This window comes from Phyllobates terribilis, unplaced genomic scaffold (genome assembly GCF_046119375.1).
Source record: "Phyllobates terribilis strain yellow unplaced genomic scaffold, ASM4611937v1 Scaffold_7__3_contigs__length_470593459, whole genome shotgun sequence".
Classification (NCBI taxonomy): Eukaryota; Metazoa; Chordata; class Amphibia; order Anura; family Dendrobatidae; genus Phyllobates; species Phyllobates terribilis.
This window is the reverse complement of record NW_027362767.1, coordinates 87,542,119-87,561,425: the sequence shown is the minus strand read 5'-3', so window position 1 is coordinate 87,561,425 and position 19,307 is coordinate 87,542,119. Positions and strand designations below refer to the sequence as shown.

The 19,307-nt window shown below is 41.8% G+C and overlaps 1 protein-coding gene across 4 annotated transcripts in view; it reads right to left on the bottom strand.

Annotated features, from left to right (window-relative positions):
• The window catches only part of SLC25A21 (solute carrier family 25 member 21), a 420,995-nt gene that overhangs the window by 148,229 nt on the left and 253,459 nt on the right, over positions 1-19,307 (bottom strand). For all 4 annotated transcript variants that reach the window (XR_012247354.1, XM_073638942.1, XM_073638943.1 and 1 more), the window contains exon 4: positions 259-342. Coding sequence is in view for 3 of the 4 variants with exons in the window: in XM_073638942.1 (XP_073495043.1) it covers positions 259-342 (84 nt within the window). In the remaining variant the exon portion in view is untranslated. The remainder of the gene's footprint in view (positions 1-258; positions 343-19,307) is intronic.

The following is a 19,307-nucleotide window of genomic DNA, read 5'->3' as shown; positions in this document are numbered from 1 at the left end:
AATAATAATTTAATCTTCTTTTATTGCAAGCCTGATCTCTCGAAGCAATCAGGAGACTCAGAGTGACAATAGGGGCTTAATATATTAATAAGTGGCGTTTAGGGTAAGGTTACTTGGATTTTTGTTTACAAAGGATACTGGGTGGCAGCCCAAGGGTAGAGAGGAGCAACAAGATGGGCTCTCCCTAAGCTTCAGTGAAATGAGGCCATCGTATCTTATATTCTATGTCCATGTTCTCAATGCAGGCTACCCACTTACCTTTCACTGTGATAGATCTTCTTGAAACAGTCGCCCAAGCTCTTATAATTGGAAGGATCAGATGTATTTCTTTGGATCTGAAATCTAAACAGATGAAAAAAAAAGTAATTATTATAGTAGTTACACTTAGAACAATCTAATTTTAAACACAGTAGTAATAAAATCTAAATAAATTAGAGCCCCTGAGCACAGTGATTGGCTGCAGCGGTCACAGGTGCTGCAGTGGTGACGTCACCACAGCAACCTGTAAAGTATCACCAGAAGCAGCACTGGAGAGCTGGTAATGGAGCAGGAGAATGCACATAATGGTGATCTTATTATTAGCTTGTACAGTCCTATGGGGTGAAGAAAGTTGAAAAAGAAAAATCCCTGAAAATGGTCACTTTGCATAGCTCAAATGAATACAAGAAACAATATAAGATATCTTATTACAGAAGTATGCTTCTTCTCCCCCATCTCCAGGACTCATCATTCACTCTGAAAAGCTGCTAAAATTACTCTTGGTAAAAACAAGAAAAACTGTCAATTCACTGAAGGATCCGATTACAACTCCCTATTAAATTATATGAACAGGGGATAAAGAGGGAGGAGCAGAGTGAAATAACAGGCAGAGAAAGAGACAGAGACATGTGATGGAGCTTTATAGTAAACTAGATGGTGGCCGGATTCGAACGCATCGGGTATTCTAGAATATGTATGCGGCCGTCCGGGCGCAACTAATCAGCGAAGCAGTGTTTAAATGGGTTGTGCATTACTTTAAATTAACCCCCCAATGTATCCCCCCGGGGCCCCTAATGAATTTTGTAATTACGTCATGTTGTCAATACTGCTTGTGACAACATCGCTGACCACGTGGCAAGTGTGAAGGGAGGACCGGGGAGCGAGGCCACCGGTCGGGTTACTTCTGCTGCGAGCAGCCGGGATATGACTGGCTAGCACCGATCATCTCCCGGCTGCGTCGCCGCTGATCTCCCGACAGTGGCCTGCGTGTTTCAAATCCGGCGCCAATTGGCGGCCGGGCTGCCCCAGTCGCTGATTGGTCGCGGCCGACTGGCCGCAACCAATCAGAGAAGCGGTGTTTTAAGTTTCGCGCCAATATCGCTGATTGGTCGCGGCTGGGCAGGTGCGACCAATCAGCGAAGCGTGTTTCAAATCCGGTGCCAATTCGCGGCCGGACTGCGCTCATTGCTGATTGGTGGCGGCCGCGACCAATCAGCGAACCGTGTTAGTGAGGACCGGGGAGCGGCGCTGCCTGTGCGGGTACTTCCGCTGCGAGCAGCCGGGAGATGACCGGCTAGCACTGGTCATCTCCCGGCTGCATCGCCGCTGACCTCCATGCGGCTACCGTCGGGAGATCAGCGGCTAGGGCCGCTGATCTCCCGACAGCAAGTGTGAAGGGAGGACCGGGGAGCGGCGCCGCCTAGGCCGCCGGTCGGGGTACTTCTGCTGCGAGCAGCCGGGAGATGACCAGCTAGCGCCGGTCATCTCCCGCTAAAGGCCGCCATCTTGTTCTGAAATTCCGCGTCGCTGATTGGCCGCGGCCGGACCAATCAGCGTCGCATGATTTCCTGGACGGACAGACAGACAGACGGGATAAGCCGATTATATAGTAGATAGATTACCTCACCCCAGTGGTGGATACACAGCTATACTGCTTAGTGATGTATAAGAGCTTTTGTTTGGCCACCTGTTCATACAATAGTTTTGCTTGTTCTTATTAGACTTTACATATTGTAAATTCAGACAGAAGGCAGCAAAACCATGTAAGAAAACACACATATGGACACATGGAATAAAGTAACATGTCTGAAACTAGGAAAAAATATGTATTAAAGTTTAGATTCCTCAAAGTACCCCCCTTTTACTCTGATGATAGATTTACACTCCTTTGGCATTCTCTTAGCAGCGTCATCAAATAGTTACCTAGAATGGCTCCTTTTCTTGAAGGAGTTCCCAGAGGTGTTGAGCACTTGATGGCGGTTTTGCCTTCACTCTTCGGTTCTACTTATTCCAAGCCATCTCAATTGAGCTGTGGTTGGGTGATTGTGGAGGCCATGTCATCTGTTGCAGCACTCCATCCTTTTCCTTCTTGGTCACCAAACCCTTACATAGCCTTGAGTTGTGTTGTATGCCATTGTCGGGTTGCAACACAGATGATGATCCCACTAAGTGAAAGCTACATGGGCTAGCATGTCATGGTAGAATGATGTGGTAGCCATGCGGGATAAGATTGACTTGACTTTGGAATAAATCATTAACAGTGTCACAAGAAAAGCACCCCCATATCAGCACACCTCCCTCCTTCATGCTTCACGGTGGGAGCTCCACACAAAACCATCTGTTCACCTTTTCTACATCTCACAAAGACATGGTACAGTACAGATTTCCACTGATCTAACCCCCATTCGTCCAGTCCTTATGCTGCTTAGCTTCAACAGGACTCTTTTTGTTTGGGCCAAGCAATATTTCAAGCTGTCAATTTGCATTTTCTGAGGCTGGTAACTCTGATGAACCTATCTTCTGCAACAGAAATTTGTGGTTTTCCTTTCCGGATAGTGTCCTCATGAAAGCCAACTTCATCATTATGATTGATGATTTTCATGACTGTTCTTGAGGATACCTTCAAGGTTCTAGTAACTTTCAAGGCTGACGAATCCTCATTAAAAGCAAGCATGGACTGTTGCTTCTCAGTTGAGTGGGTCTTAACATATGGGCTCCATATTGAGTACTATATGGAACGGTGTACCAACACTGACTCTGAAAAACTCACCCCGTGGTCACAAACACTTTCTGAAGGACAGTGATTCCACAAATGAACTATTGACAAGGGATACATGTTAATCAGAAGCCATTTCAGGGTAACGGGATGAAGCTGCTTGAGAGAAAGGCGAAGGGGTGTAAAGCTGTCAGAATAAAAAGGGGCTACCATGAGGAATCTAAGGTTTATCACATATTCTGGTTTGTTTCACACATGTTTCTATACTCATTGATTCTATATGTGTCCCTTCATGCTTTTGCTGCCTTCAGTCTGAATCTACAATATGCACATTCCAATAAGAACAAGAAAAAACACTGCATGAACAGATATGTCCAAATTTTTGACTGGTACTGTATACAAATTTAAAGGGAAATCAAAGGCTAAATTAATAGTTATGGTCCTAATGTATAAATCTGTAGTTCCATAAACCATCTGCACAATGTCCCGTAGTGTTTCTCCCCTCCCTATCAACTGTGTCAGGTTAATCAGGCAAATAAGAACAGGATTATAAGACACAGCAATCATGAAGTACTCCGATTCAGAAATTGAGGACACAAAGGATGGACATGCCATTAATATTGTGGTTTTTTGCCCACATAGTGTCCATCAGCATGAGCAACAAGGCATTTAAATCAGCCTGGACTGCCTTGCTAGATCGATTGATGCTTGTAAAAGGAGCCCGACACAAACCTTTTTTTTTTTTGCACAGCTTGTGATCTAGTGCCATTAATCTCACCTTCAACTATATTGAATATAAGTGTAAAATGTATGTTGTTAGAGTAGGAGCACTAGTACTGGGGCTACATCTGTGCTCTCAACAGAACAGGTACACCACTCGCCAAGATCATTAACATGTCACACCTAAAGCAATAACACCATAATAACAATGCAGGCGCACAAAAAAGTGATTGTTCCCTGTGCTCGCTGCCCCCACAGTCCCACCTTGTCCTACGGTTTCCCTGCAGAGTGTGGATGGGGACAGGATGCTCTCAGTTAGTGGCAGGTTTCACGTTGCTATGTCTGGAATTTTGATCTTCAGATCCTGTTGCCTCCGACTCCTCTGGACTCCAATTTAGCAGCAGGGACATTCTCGTTTTTTTGTGTTTAATGATCGTAGAGGGATTTACACGAGAAGAAAGGTGCAGTCCACATTTTTTTTTGTTGTTTTTAGCCTTTGAACAAACCATTTTTATGATCTCTGTGCAGCAGAAAGCTTTTCTGTTTCCATTTTATTCTCCAGCGCATCTTGTCTTTTATCTTATATTATTTACACTATATAATAATTGTTTCAGTGATTGTTTTATATGTAGGTTTTCTAGAAATGTTACATAGAATATATAGTGTTTATTAACATGGGCTGTCTAGCTAATGCATGAAGCTACAAGCGTATTGTGGACACGTTGAGTATTTGCAGCAGATTTTTCTGCACCAAAATCCTGAGTCAAGGCTGGAAGAATTCTGCATAAAATAAATATGTCTTTGTTGCATTTTATGTGCATTTTTACTTGTGGTTTGCTTCCCATTAATTTAAATGGGTGAAAAACGCTAAAAGAATTGACACAGGCTGCAGATTTGAAAAAAAATGCGCCGCAGCTGGAAATACGCAAGGAAAAAAAACGCACCGTGTGCCGAAGATTTTAGAAATCTCATTGTTTTTACTGGTACTGTAAAACATTGCGGTCATTTTTTCTGCAGTAAAATAACAGCACAGTAAAAAAAAAAAAAAAAGTAACTTGTGAACAAGCCGTAATGTCCCTCAAAATAAGAGATACTTTTTGCATCTGCTCTTCTTTTTATCTAATGAATACGGGACCTGGACAGTCAACCACTGATGAATTCAAATGTATGAATAGGGATTCCCATTCTTGTGATTGTTGGGCAGAAATAAGACAATTATCCACTATTCTGTAGATACGTCGTGAGCCTAGATGATGCAATAAAATTATAGTAAATGGGAAAATCTATAGATTGCCTGTGCTCCCTTTCACATTGGAGTGCCATTGCTTAAAGTCATGCCAACATGTGGCTTAGGGCTCATGCAGAAAACCGTGCAAATCGGTCCAATCTCGAATTGCAATGCACGGACTTCATAAAAATGAAGCGGTCACGCTCAGATTGGAAGAGCTGCACGGACGTCTGCATGAGCCCTTAGACCTTAAGCTCTACATACCTACTAGATAGCTGTTGGCTTAAAGGCCAATAGCTATTTTTTTCTGACTTTTCCAGTCTAGTGCTCCTGTGTTCTCTATGTGAGAGCTGCTGCTGGATTCCCCTGCCAGTGGCTTATCACCCCACCGATTGTCCTACGGCCAAATCCTTCTAGCCACCTATACCATGTGTCAGGAGGCTCCCATACACATTAGATGGTCAACCAATCCCACTGATATTTGCAGATTCGGCAGACTTTTATCTAATATGTATGGGGGCCTTCAGTTGCATTGAGTTGTGTTGGGTTCTTTGGCCACACTCACCTTGATAAATCATCTGTGCGAAACGTGCGTTGGGTGGCTGTGGTGGTCTTGATGGTCATCTTATTACATCATGGGTAAGATATAACAAATTGCTTATATGGCTTAGTCTGTATTGCGAAGGTCAATTTGAGACTGTGTACTTGTATAAATGTGTGGCAGCCATTTTTGTATATAACATATATAATTCATATTAAACCTTGCCAGCGGTCTATGTTTACTTGATCCTTCTTCTTTAAATTCCTCATTCATGTGTACTTGTTGCATATTACATGTTTTTAATTGTATTAAATAAAATGTATTTAATTGTACCATTATGTGAGTGGTTTAGTACTATATTCATTCATATTTAGGTATTCATATGAATGGCTATGTGACAAGTGTGTAACCTCAAAATAATGAGCCTTTCCTAAAGTTTGTCAAGCCCAGATCTTATTCTACGAGCGGCAAGAAATAATATAATTTTCTTTAGCATAAACAAATCAAGTGTCCCATGTAGGTAAAACCCTATTTTTATTTGCGTCAACAGAGCTGGGTATAGACTGAATGGTGACTCTGCTTAAAATGGGCGTTTTACTAGCAGCATCTACTGTGAGCAAGAGGATAAGACGGCTGCTTACAAGAAGGCGCATCGTGGTTTGTTTTATAATGACTCGTGACTCTGCTGCTAAATATCTGGCGGCCACAAAACACTAGGAATCTCCATTCATGGCCCAGCTATAGGCACCCTGGGAGTAAGACGAGCTGATGTGTTAAAGATGTTCCCATGTAACCAAAGCGGGATTTTATATGGGGCAGGGGAGACACTGGGCAGCCAGGATCTGTTTAACTGACAGTGGATCAGGTTTCAGACCCTGCCAAGTCCATGCAACATAGACTGGAGCAGACTGGGCGATTTTGCAATCTCTCTCCTCTGGTATTTAACACAGTCCATTAATAACAGCTTTTAGAATAATGGGGCATTTTTATTGGTGACATTGCCAGGGATAATAGACATGTGCCAGGAACTTCTCCGCAGTAATACAGAGATTGGAATCTTATTATATTAGGACAGAAATTGTTCGTTTTTACCTCCCTATATCCCAGCAGTAATAACTTTTTATATATATATATATATATATATATATATATATATATATATATATATATATATATATATATATATATATATATATACATACACACACAACACACATTACATATATATATATATATATATATATATATATATATATTTCTCATCGCATAAAAAAAGTTGTAGCGTTTTGTGCCATTTTGGCGAATACCTATATATATATATATATATATATATATATATATATATATATATATATATATATATACATACATACATACATACATTCTATATAGATATATATATAAAAATATATATAAAAAAGTAAATAATGTGTTAAATATTTTGTACTAGTTATTATGGAGATGGAGCTATCAAATATGTATAAAGTGATTACCGGCATGTAATATTTTTCAATGTCTTTTCTTTTTTTCAATATTTAGCTTTAATCCAATTCATTTTAATGTAGAATTTGCAACTTTCACTTTAAAACTTTATTAAATAAATATATATATATATATATATATATATATATATATACACATATATATATCTACATATACATACATACACATATATATATCTACATATATATTCCGTATATATATATATATTGGCATTTTTGGGTATTAATTTGCACTCATATTATAAACACATCCAATTTATACGACCCTGGTTGCCTGTTTAAAATGATGAACCCTAGTTATTGCATAGCTGAGGTTCGTGGTTAATCTCCATAGACACTATAGTATTGATTTGCATTACAACAGTTAAAGGGGTATTCCAATCTCCAAGATCCTATCCCGATATGTAGTAGGTGTAATAATAATAATATTAGCAAATACCTCCAATTAGAAATGTAGTATAGTTCTTCTGCTATGTCTCTTTCCCCATGTGCAGGCATTGCAGGACCCTAGGTATCCATGGTTGCGACCACCAACAACTACTTGTCACAATATCAGTGGTTGTAACCATGGATACCTAAGGGCCTGCTATGGCTGCACATGAGGAAAGAGACATAGCAGAGGAACTATGCTACATTTCTAATTGGAGGTATTTGCTAATATTATTATTATTACATATTGGGATGGGAATACCCTTTTAATTATTGAAATTTTAGGCCCTCCTGATCTCACCTGCTGCTCCCTTTTGCTGGTCATGGTAAAGACGCAGTGATAATACATATAAAATGTGAGCATTAGTGCCCTTTTTGCACATACTGTACATGTAAGGGCTGGTGAACACAGATTGGCCCCAGTTTGGATAAAGTGGCAGCGCGCGGTTTCATGTTGACAGGTGCTGTGCCTGGTGTGGGAGAAGGTTAAGGAACATTACTCTTGACAAAACACTAATATATTTGTTCCTGGAGCACTCGGATGAGAATCGATATACAATAGTAATAATTAGCGTTCTCATTGGAATATTCACCTAACGTTCTGATACAGATGAGTAACATATCTAATTTTACTTACTGTTTGCCCTTTATGAAAACAGGAATACTGTTGGAAACCCTATATGTGAGTGTGAGGTGTATTGGGTCACCATCCAGCTTTCCCAGGAACAGAACATTTACCATTTTGACAAAAGAGGCCAATTAAACCTAGATTTATAGTTACTGCAGATTTTTTTTTCCATTCTGAAAGGATATTGAAGGCTGCAGCCAATTAGTGGCCACTGATTGGCTGCAGAGGTCACATTGGATGGCACCGATGCCAGTGGAGCAGCGCTCATCCAGCAAGTGAGGACTTTATACTTTCTTAAATTTATTTTATGTGAGGCATTTTAGCAATTAAAAAAAAGAGGTGTCCAGGACACACCAGAATGGGGAATGGAGTTAAGTTGCTTCAAATTTCGCAACTTTTTAAAACGTTGCAATTGATGAATCAGGAGAAAACATCTGAAATCGCTAAATTCCGCCCACAACGTGGAAAACAAAATAACAAAAAAAAGATAGCACATATAAAATATACTTCAAAAAAGGCACAAAACTAGACAAAGAAAACAGTCAGAAAGGCACAGATGAATCGGGAACTAAATGTTTCTACATGAGCAGATACAGAATCCAAGTCTTCCATTATGTTTTAGGTGGTCACAGAAGAGAGGGTTAACCTAGGGATGATTATCAGTTTTAGGTCTAATACTTTCCTTAGCCTCCAAGTGAGCATACAGCAACCTCTGACCCATGTAAATCAGAGTTCGCTGGGTTAATGAGCCGAATCGACCCCCAGAAGCCCACAAACAGTTTCCCCTTTCCTCAGTTCCATAAGGTCTCCAGATGTAACACAGACATATCTCCACATACTGACATCAAGCACACGCAACTGGAGAAGACTGCATTACCTGGCCGGGCGTCCGGCCCTAGCTGAGCCCTGCAGGGATCAGGCAAAGAAATTCAGCAAAGTTAGTAGATGAAGTTTTTTTATGGGGGAACTAATCTGAAAAGTGATATGGTTATACTGGTCATTTTTATTTAATCTGCTGAAAACTAATATAGCGCACACCCGGATTGGTAGATCTTTTTTTTTTTTTTTTTTTAAATACAGTCATTTTAGTAACAAGGTTAAAAATCCGCTCCATTGTAACTGAACCCAGGAGAGCAGCAAAGATACAGAACGGAAAAAATCTGATCACTAAGGAAGAAACCAAAGGCACTAATCATCAGGTGGATCCCCCAATAGTAAAGTGCTGTGGAATGTGAGGTTGTCACAATATAATATTATCATCATCAGCAATTTAATTACACTGAAAACAACAGGGCCAATTAACAGATCAACAAGGATATACATATATACAGGTGCATCTCACTAAATTATGTTATCAAAAAGTGAATTTATTTCAGTTCTTCAATACGAAAGGTTAAACTCATATTATATAGAGTCATTACAAACAGTGATCTATTTCAAGTGTTTATTTCTGTTAATGTTGATGATTATGGCTTACAGCCAATGAAAACACAAAAGTCATTATCTCAGTAAATTAAAATAATTAACAAAAAACACCTGCAAAGGCTTCCTAAGCATTTAAAAAGGTCCCTTAGTCTGCTTCAATATGCTCCACAATCATGGGGAAGATTGTTGACTTGACAGATGTCCAGAAGGCAGTCATTGACACACTAAGTAAATGCAAAGTAAATTTTGTATTTCATTTGGAAATCAAGCTCCCAGAGTCTGGAGGAAAAGTGGAGAGGCCACAATCCAAGATGCTTGAGGTCTAGTGTGGAGTTTCCACAATCAGTGATGGTTTGGGGAGCCATGTCATCTGCTGGTGTAGGTCCACTGTGTTTTATCAAGATCAAAGTCAGCGCAGCCGTCTACCAGGAAATTTTAGAGCACTTCATGCTTCCCTCTGCTGACAAGCTTTTTGGAGATGGAAATGTCATTCTCCAGCAGGACTTGGCACCTGTCCACACTGCCAAAAGTACCAATACCTGGTTTACAAACAACAGTATCACTGTGCTTGATTGGCCAGAAAACTCGCCTGACCTTAACCCCATAGAGAATCTATTATAGAGAATCTATGGGGTATTGTCAAGAGGAAGATGAGAGACACCAGACCCAACAATGCAGACGAGCTGAAGGATGCTATCAAAGCAACCTGGGCTTCCATAACACCTCAGCAGTGCCACAGGCTGATCGCCTCCATGCCACATTGCCGCATTGATGCAGTAATTGATGCAAAAGGAGCCCCGACCAAGTATTGAGTGCATTTACTGAACATACATTTCAGTGGGCCAACATTTCGGACTTTAAAATCATTTTCCAAGCGGTTGTTATAAAGTATTCTAATTTACTGAGATAATAACTTTTGTGCTTTCATTGGCCGTAAGCCATAATCATCAACATTAACAGAAATAAACACATGAAATAGATCACTCTGTTTGTAATGCCTCTATATAATATAGGAGTTTCACTTTTTGTATTGAAGAACTGAAATAAATTAACTTTTTGATGATATTCTAATTTTGTGAGATGCACCTGTATATATTATAATATATATATATATATATATATATATGTATATATATATATATATATATATATATATATACACAGTACAGACCAAATGTTTGGACACACCTTCTCGTTTAAAGATTTTTCTGTATTTTCATGACTATGAAAATTGTACATTCACACTGAAGGCATCAAAACTATGAATTAACACATGTGGAATTATATACTTAACAAAATAGTGTGAAACAACTGAAAATATGTCTTATATTCTAGGTTCTTCAAAGTAGCCCCCTTTTGCTTTGATGACTGCTTTGCACACTCTTGCCATTCTCTTGATGAGCTTCAAGAGGTAGTCACTGGAAATGGTTTTCACTTCACAGGTGAGCCCTGTCAGGTTTAATAAGTGGGATTTCTTGCCTTATAAATGGGGTTGGGACCATCAGTTGTGTTATGCAGAAGTCAGGTGGATACACAGCTGATAGTCCTACTGAATAGACTGTTAGAATTTGTATTATGGCAAGAAAAAAGCAGCTAAGTAAAGAAAAACGAGTGCCCATCATTACTTTAAGAAATGAAGGTCAGTCAGTGCGAAAAATTGGGAAAACTTTGAAAGTGTCCCTAAGTGCAGTTGCAAAAACCATCAAGCGCTACAAAGAAACTGGCTCACATGAGGACCGCCCCAGGAAAGGAAGACCAAGAGTCACCTCTGCTTCTGAGGATAAGTTTATCTGAGTCACCAGCCTCAGAAATCGCAGGTTAACAGCAGCTCAGATTAGAGACCAGGTCAATGCCACACAGAGTTCTAGCAGCAGACACATCTCTACAACAACTGTTAAGAGGAGACTTTGTGCAGCAGGCCTTCATGGTAAAATAGCTGCTAGGAAACCACTGCTAAGGACAGGCAACAAGCAGAAGAGACGTGTTTGGGCTAAAGAACAAAAGGAATGGACATTAGACCAGTGGAAATCTGTGCTTTGGTCTGATGAGTCCAAATTTGAGATCTTTGGTTCCATCTCACATCAAAAAACCCATAAAAAATAACCTTTACTAGATATCATTAAAATATTGCCTTAAGGCACACAAATACTGTATAACATAGAAATAGACATACAATTTGTGAAAAGATGATCAAATGCTGTTAGCTCAGATAGATATATAGAAAGACATCAAGCTATAGGCTATAACGTCTAACAAGACGACATGTAGTCCAGAGAGTCCCAACCATTCAGAGTCTCTCACAAAAGCCTATTCTTATATAACAGTCATAGATCATAATAGCAAGATTAGCCACTAAGAGTACCGCTAGAATATATTACTCATTTATTTTGATTCAAAAAAGATCCCCGGTGGAGGCGACATCAGTACAATATAAGATGATTCCTGAATCCTGTAATTTATTTCAGCATATCACCTGTTAATGTGAATATGCTTAATAACTAGCTACAGTTAGCAGTATAATCACCAGGTGATAGCAGTACTCCAAACTTACAAACTAATATATAGATAAATAACTTCCCTAAGCTGGGATATAACAGCAGGTTCCCTTGCACACAAAAAAAAAGGTTCATATAGTATGAAGTATGCACAGATGAAGCAATACCTCCCACTACAGTTTTAGATATTTCAGATAAAGTGCATATAGAGTAAAAGTGCATAAATAGTTATTCATCTTGATATGCAGGGACACTGCCTTCCCAGTATAGTATAGGGGTTCCACATTCCTCAACGCGTTTCCCCGTGTAAACCAAGGTTCATCAGGAGAAAAAATAGAATGATAATGTAATAAGGTATCCTGCTGATGGTTTGCAGTCCACCAGGTCAATGCCACACACAGTTCTAGCAGCAGACACATCTCTTCAACAACTGTTAAGAGGAAACTTTGTGCAGCAGACCTTCATGGTAAAATAGCTGCTAGGAAACCACTGCTAAGGACAGGCAACAAGCAGAAGAGACTTGTTTGGGCTAAAGAACACAAGGAATGGACATTAGACCAGTGGAAATCTGTGCTTTGGTCTGATGAGTCCAAATTTGAGATCTTTGGTTCCAACCACCGTGTCTTTGTGCGACGCAGAAAAGGTGAACGGATGGACTCTACATGCCTGGTTCCCACCGTGAAGCATGGAGGAGGAGGTGTGATGGTGTGGGGGTGCTTTGCTGGTGACACTGTTGGGGATTTATTCAAAATTGAAGGCATACTGAACCAGCATGGCTACCACAGCATCTTGCAGCGGCATGCTATTCCATCCGGTTTGCGTTTAGTTGGACCATAATTAATTTTTCAACAGGACAATGACCCCAAACACACCTCCAGGCTGTGTAAGGGCTATTTGACCAAGAAGGAGAGTGATGGGGTGCTACGTCAGATGACCTGGCCTCCACAGTCACCAGACCTGAACCCAATCAAGATGGTTTGGGGTGAGCTGGACCGCAGAGTGAAGGCAAAAGGGCCAACAAGTGCTAAGCATCTCTGGGAACTCCTTCAAGATTGTTGGAAGACCATTTCCGGTGACTACCTCTTGAAGCTCATCAAGAGAATGCCAAGAGTGTGCAAAGCAGTCATCAAAGCAAAAGGTGGCTACTTTGAAGAACCTAGAATATAAGACATATTTTCAGTTGTTTCACACTTTTTTGTTAAGTATATAATTCCACATGTGTCAATTCATAGTTTTGATGCCTTCAGTGTAAATGTACAATTTTCATAGTCATGAAAATACAGAAAAATCTTTAAATGAGGTGTGTCCAAACTTTTGGTCTGTACTGTATATATACATATACACACATACACACACATATTTATGTTAACACATATTAAACCTATTCCTCATAGTCCCCCCCTTTTACTCTGATGACAGCTGTACACCTCTTAGTGTTCTCTCCAGCAGTTTCATCAGGTCATCACCGGGAATGGCTTACAATGAGCAGGTATGCCTTGACAAGAGGTCATCTGTGGCATCTCCTGCCTTCAGAACGTGTTTGCGACCATCAGATGTGTTTTGCAGGGACATTGTTGGTACACAGTTCGATATTGTGCTGAGCCTATTCCACACTGTTTTAAGCCAGAATATGGCAAGAACCACTAAACTAAATAAAGAAATGACAGGCCATCATTAATTTAAAACACATAAGGGTTAGCCAAACTTGAAAATTGATAGAACCTGGAAATTATCCCCAAATGTACTCATTAAGAAAGTCTCTAGCTATGATTAAGTTGGCTCTCTAAAGGAAGATCAATAATGACCTCTACAGCAGAGGATAAGTTCATCAGTTACCAACCTCAGAAATGAAAATTGACAGCACCTCAGATAGCCATTATAAATGATACACATGTACAGAGGAGAATGTAAAGAGCAAACCTTTATGTTCAAAATGCTGCAAAAAAAAGTCACTAATGAGGACCGAACACAAGAAGAATAGACCAAGCAACACAAGGATTGTACATTAGATCAGTGGAAATCTGTACTGTGGTTTGAGAAGTCAAAATTTGAGAGTTTTGGTACCAACCCACCTTCTTTGTGAGAAGCAGAAAAGGTGAGAGTATGTGTGAGGTGCACAATGGAGGGGATCATATGATGGTGTGGGGTGCTTTGCTGGTGACACTGTTGATTTATTTTAAAGTCACAGCACTCTTACTCAGCATGGCTACCACCGCATTCTACGTCGATTTGCCATTTCATCGGGTCTACCCTTTGTGCTGAAAGAGGACAATGACTCAAAACACATCTCCAGGCTATGTAAAGGCTCTGTCACCGAAAAGGAGAGGGATGGGGTGCTGCTTCAGATGACATGGCCTCCACTATCACCCGACCTCAACCCAATTTAGATGGTTTGGGAAGAGTTGGACCGAAGAATCAACAACTGCTCAGTACCTCTGGTAAGTCCTTCATGAGTGTTGGAAGCTATTTGAGTTGATTACCTGATGAAGATGCCTAAATGAATGCCAAGGGGGGTTAAAGTTGTCATCAGAAAAAAGGGGGGCACTATGAGGAATAAAAGGCTTACCAAGTATTTTGCTTTGTTTCAATACCATTGCATGAAAAAGTGCATCTAAACTTTTGACCTGTACTGTCAATATATAGCTATATATAGGTAGTGTGGAAAGATCCATATGTAAACAGAGTGGTATGCTATTTATTTTAGTCGCTGGCATGTAATACTACATTTTCCTGCAGGGGACATGTATGACCAGCCTCTCCTAGTGATAATAAGGTGTTCACCAAGGAGCCAGATCCACAGTGTTAGTCTATTGCTAAGAAGGTTGTCTGAATAACAGGACATTTCCCACTGTAAATGATATACCATCTCCTGTTGATTGCTCAGAATGTTCAAAGTTCTTCCCTTCAGAGCAGCGCTCCCACCTTATGATCAGGGAACTGCAGAACAACCCCATTTTTATTAAATAGAGCTGTATTGGAGCCTACTGAACTCTTGGAGGCTCCGAAAAACCAAAAGGGAATCGGTATGAGTCCTAATGATTGAACCCCCAATCATAATGTCAGTAAAGTTGCACATATTTATTGTGCACTAACTACATTACAAAATACTACAAATTAAATGGCAGAAACCAGTGCAGGGCTCACAGACGGCTCAGGCAGGCCCCTTTACCCCTATGTGTTTCATTCTATCGGTTCAGTAAATTTCACTGCCCTATATTATTTTAACAAAGTCAAGCACTGATGCTACAGGTCAGAGGTGAGGACAGAAGTGTGCAATCCCGGACCCGAGGCCACAGACAACATTTGTGCTCTTGTTTGTGTTTTCAGGCCAAGAAGCTCTGCAAGTTTGCTATACGGTAAACTGCACCATAAAATGTTTTACAGTCAGAAAGGCATAAAGACGAGTGGACTGACTGTACAGAGTTACGTGGGAAGTTCTCTGCAGTAACCAGTGGACACTTCTTGATGGAGAAAAATTGCTTAAGACCTCACTCAGATATCCCATGTTTTGCATTTTGCAAGGATAGAACACTTACACATTATAGTCTATGTCGCTGTTCACATGTCCATTTTCTGGCAGACTGCGTCCACAACAAAAACTAAAAAAAAACAAGGGCATGTCAATTTTTAAACAGTTATGGACCAAAATTACCTATTTAGGTCTATGGGTCTGTGAAAAACTTGATACGATGGTATCAGAGTTGCACCCTAGTGATATCCAATTTTAACTTAATGATTGGAGAAGCTTAAAAAAGCTTTCATCAGTTTTTTTTTGCATACGAGGAAAACTAACACTGACGAAAATCTGATCAAAAACACTGATGAAAAAAAACATACGTCTGAATGAAGCCTAAAGAAGTAAAAGAAAAGGCAAAATGAACCTGAATTGGTCTCATTCACACATTCTATTGTAAACCGATAATACTAATAATTTATCAGTGGGATTGCCCGACAGTCTAATGTGTTGGACAAGCCTAACCGCTTGTCCTTGTGTGGATAGAGCCCGAACCTGAACCTTAACCCCTGGTCCTTGAGTGGATAGAGCCCGAACCTGAACCTTAACCCCTGGTCCTTGAGTGGATAGAGCCCGAACCTGAACCTTAACCCCTGGTCCTTGTGTGGATAGAGCCCTAACCTGAACCTTAACCCCTGGTCCTTGTGTGGACAGAGCCCAAACCCGAACCTTAACCCCTGGTCCTTGTGTGAATAGAGCCCGAACCTGAACCTTAACCCCTGGTCCTTGTGTGAACAGAGCCCAAACCTGAACCTTAACCCCTGGTCCTTGTGTGGACAGAGCCCAAACTCTGAAAAGCCACTCCGGCGGTACCTGAACCTCTCTCTCTCAGGCCCACCGGGCATTTCACCTGTACCCCGCCAGGCCAGTCCGACTCTGCCTATAATACTAATAATTTATCAGCCGGATTACCCGACAGTCTAATTTGTATGGGGGGGCCTCCCGTATCTCACCTAAAAGATGATATTGGGGGAGAAAAGGATCAGGGAAGTCGGATTTCTGACAGTCGATCCTTCTGCTCTCTGCGAGATAAGCCGCCACCAGACGAACCTGACTGCGTCTTTCTCTTAGAGAGCATAGGAACACTTGGCTCAGCCGACCACTCCTGCGTATGGGGGACTCGGCGATCTGATGTGTATAGGCGGCTTTACAATTTATGAGACCTACTAGATTACTCTATCATCCTATATAGATAGCACCACCATAGTACAAGGTCTAATCTCTTGTATCAGTCACTTTCTGTTATAGTCATTTATCTAAAAATCCTTTTGGAGACACAGCAAAGTGCAAACGAAGACACAACCTCTACATAAAAAAGTCTCTCAATCACCTCTGCTCTACACTGCAGTTCTGCTTATTCCCAGTAGCTACTCTGCATAAGGACAAGCCGATGTCCTGGGACTGCCCCACAGAGTCAGCACATGGGGACCTTACTTAGAATTCTCAGAAAACCTGTCTCCAGGTCAATAGTAGACAATTTTTGCTTTTATTTTATTCCCACTGCTCCCCCATAGTATCTTTTTTTTAAATCTGCTATATAGTACTAGAGATCTGGGTCTTTTTATTAGCGCTTCTTTTTAGGTTTGTTTTTTTTTTTACCAAGGGGGTGTAGCTTACCAGGTAATAATGCGGCACAGCCTAAAGACACACCCGCATAGAATCCTGTGGGGCACGCCCACCTGATAAAGACCATAAAAATCAGCACTAAACAAACAGGTCCATATCTCTGGAACCGTATGACGGATTAAAAAATAAAACAAGAATACTCAGGGGAGCGGCAGGAAAGAAACAAGAGGAAAAACTTGCTACTTTTGACCTAGTGACAGGTCCTCTTTAAGAAGTTAAAGAGGTTGTGCACCACTTTTACACTGATGGCCTATCCTTAGGATAGGTCATCATGGTCTGATCGGTTGGGGTCTGACACCTGGCACCCCCACCAATCAGCTGTTATCGGTGTCTGCAGATGCTGGAAATACTCACTAGCAGAGCTGCTAATGACGCGCCCCCAGGGCTGTGGGGTACTCGGCAGCTGGGCCTATGGATGCTGGTGGGGGATATCACGGTGGCTGGCCCGGTCCGTGGCCCAGGGCGGTCAATAAAAAGGGGGATTATTTACAGGGGAATTATGTACAAAGTTCGTGACGCCACCTGCGGATTGCGGCCAAAGGGAGCCGCCGCTGCGGAGCAGTCCTCTGAAGCTGATGTTACTGCAGCAGGGATGGTGCGGCTCCCCACAGGAAGAGCTAGCTCCAGGGCAGTGTAGATATAGTTGGTTCCGCTGGGCATTGTAGTGCAGGGGAAAAGATGGCGCAGCTGAAATAATGAACGGAGGCAGTGCGGTGCAGTCATCTGAGTCTTTACTCACAGTTCTCATATACGTTCCACTGATACACTGTGCAGGTGCCAGCCTCCCACGTCACGCTGCGTTCACCAGACCGGGGGTTCAGCTCTTCCTCAGGTAGGTTAGGAGCACCTGACGGAACCCCGCTTTCTGATGTTCCTCTCTCGACTGACTTCACGCTGGATCTTCTCCCTCCTGCCCTGCGCTGCCCCACTCACAGTCCCACTCGGGTGCTCTGAAGTCCCTCCTGTCAAACTGGAGTTCCCGGACCTGCTCGACGCTCACGCTGACTAAGATGAGGCTTTGGCAACTGAACTATGGAAGTTAGAAGCCTCCAGTTTTTACAGCCGAGACCTGGAGTAACACGGCTGGTCCAGGGGCCGGTCCCCTTCTTGCGGCCTGATCCCTCTGTCTTCTGACAGGTTCGGGGGGTACGGGTCCCGTCCAGCACTCGCCGTACCCCCTGGGATCCCTTCTATAGATCGGTGCCTTCCTCCCCTGCTCCCCTCCAGGGCTTCTAGCACTAGGCCCTACTTGTGGAGCAGAGCTCCTAAGAGACTCTGCTCCCTGAATGTCTTCACTCTCTCCTCTCTCTGACTGAACTCTCCTGCCACCCTAAGATGGCTTCCCTTTTTTTATATCTCCTCCTATGGTGCTCCCCTAAACTGCTTCCTCCACCCACACCCACTACTGGTTCCCCCTACCTTTGGGTTCCCCCCACTCCAGCCAGGGACAGGGCTCAGCACTGTGCACATGCATCTTGCCCTTCCAGCCGGCCTGGAGCAGTGTAGTGTTGGATGCAGGTGTTGGGGTTCCGGGCAGCACTCCCTCCTTACTTGAGAGAAGGAGACACCACACCTCTGGGTGAGGTGCAGTACCTCTGTGGCGACTGAACCCTCAGGGGCGCCACACTCAATCTAAATGTAGTGGCCAAGGCTTGGTACTGCACATCCGCCTCTTATTCAAATCAATAGGAGGGATGTGTAGTACCTTGCTGAGGCCACTATCAGAAGTTGGCCAGCTCCGCAAGTGAGTATTTCCAGCAGGTGGGGGTACCGGATGTTGGCCCCCTACCAATCAGACATTGATGACCTCACAATAGGTCATCAATAAAAAAGTAGCGGACAACCTCTTTAAGAATTATATACTACTATCAGCTAAACCTTTAGAGAGAACTTACCTTTTTAGATTATTTGTATACCCCTCTTCAATTTTACTGGCTTAAGACTAAATAAATTAATAGGAGTGATTTTTTAAACCATTGACATCATTTGGACACTCAGTGATGTCACTGCCCTGTTATGAATATATGATCTGCAGTCGTACAGATACAAAGTCACCTTAACAAAAAAATAAGAGCTTTGTATTACAGAGCCTTGTGCATTCTTGTGCTGAGTCCATCGCCTGGTTCAGCTCTTGCTCAAGGTAGGAAACAACTTAACCTATACCTTGTTTATGTTAATGTTTCCTTTCATATAGTCTAATTGGGACTGTTCATTTTGGCTGTCAG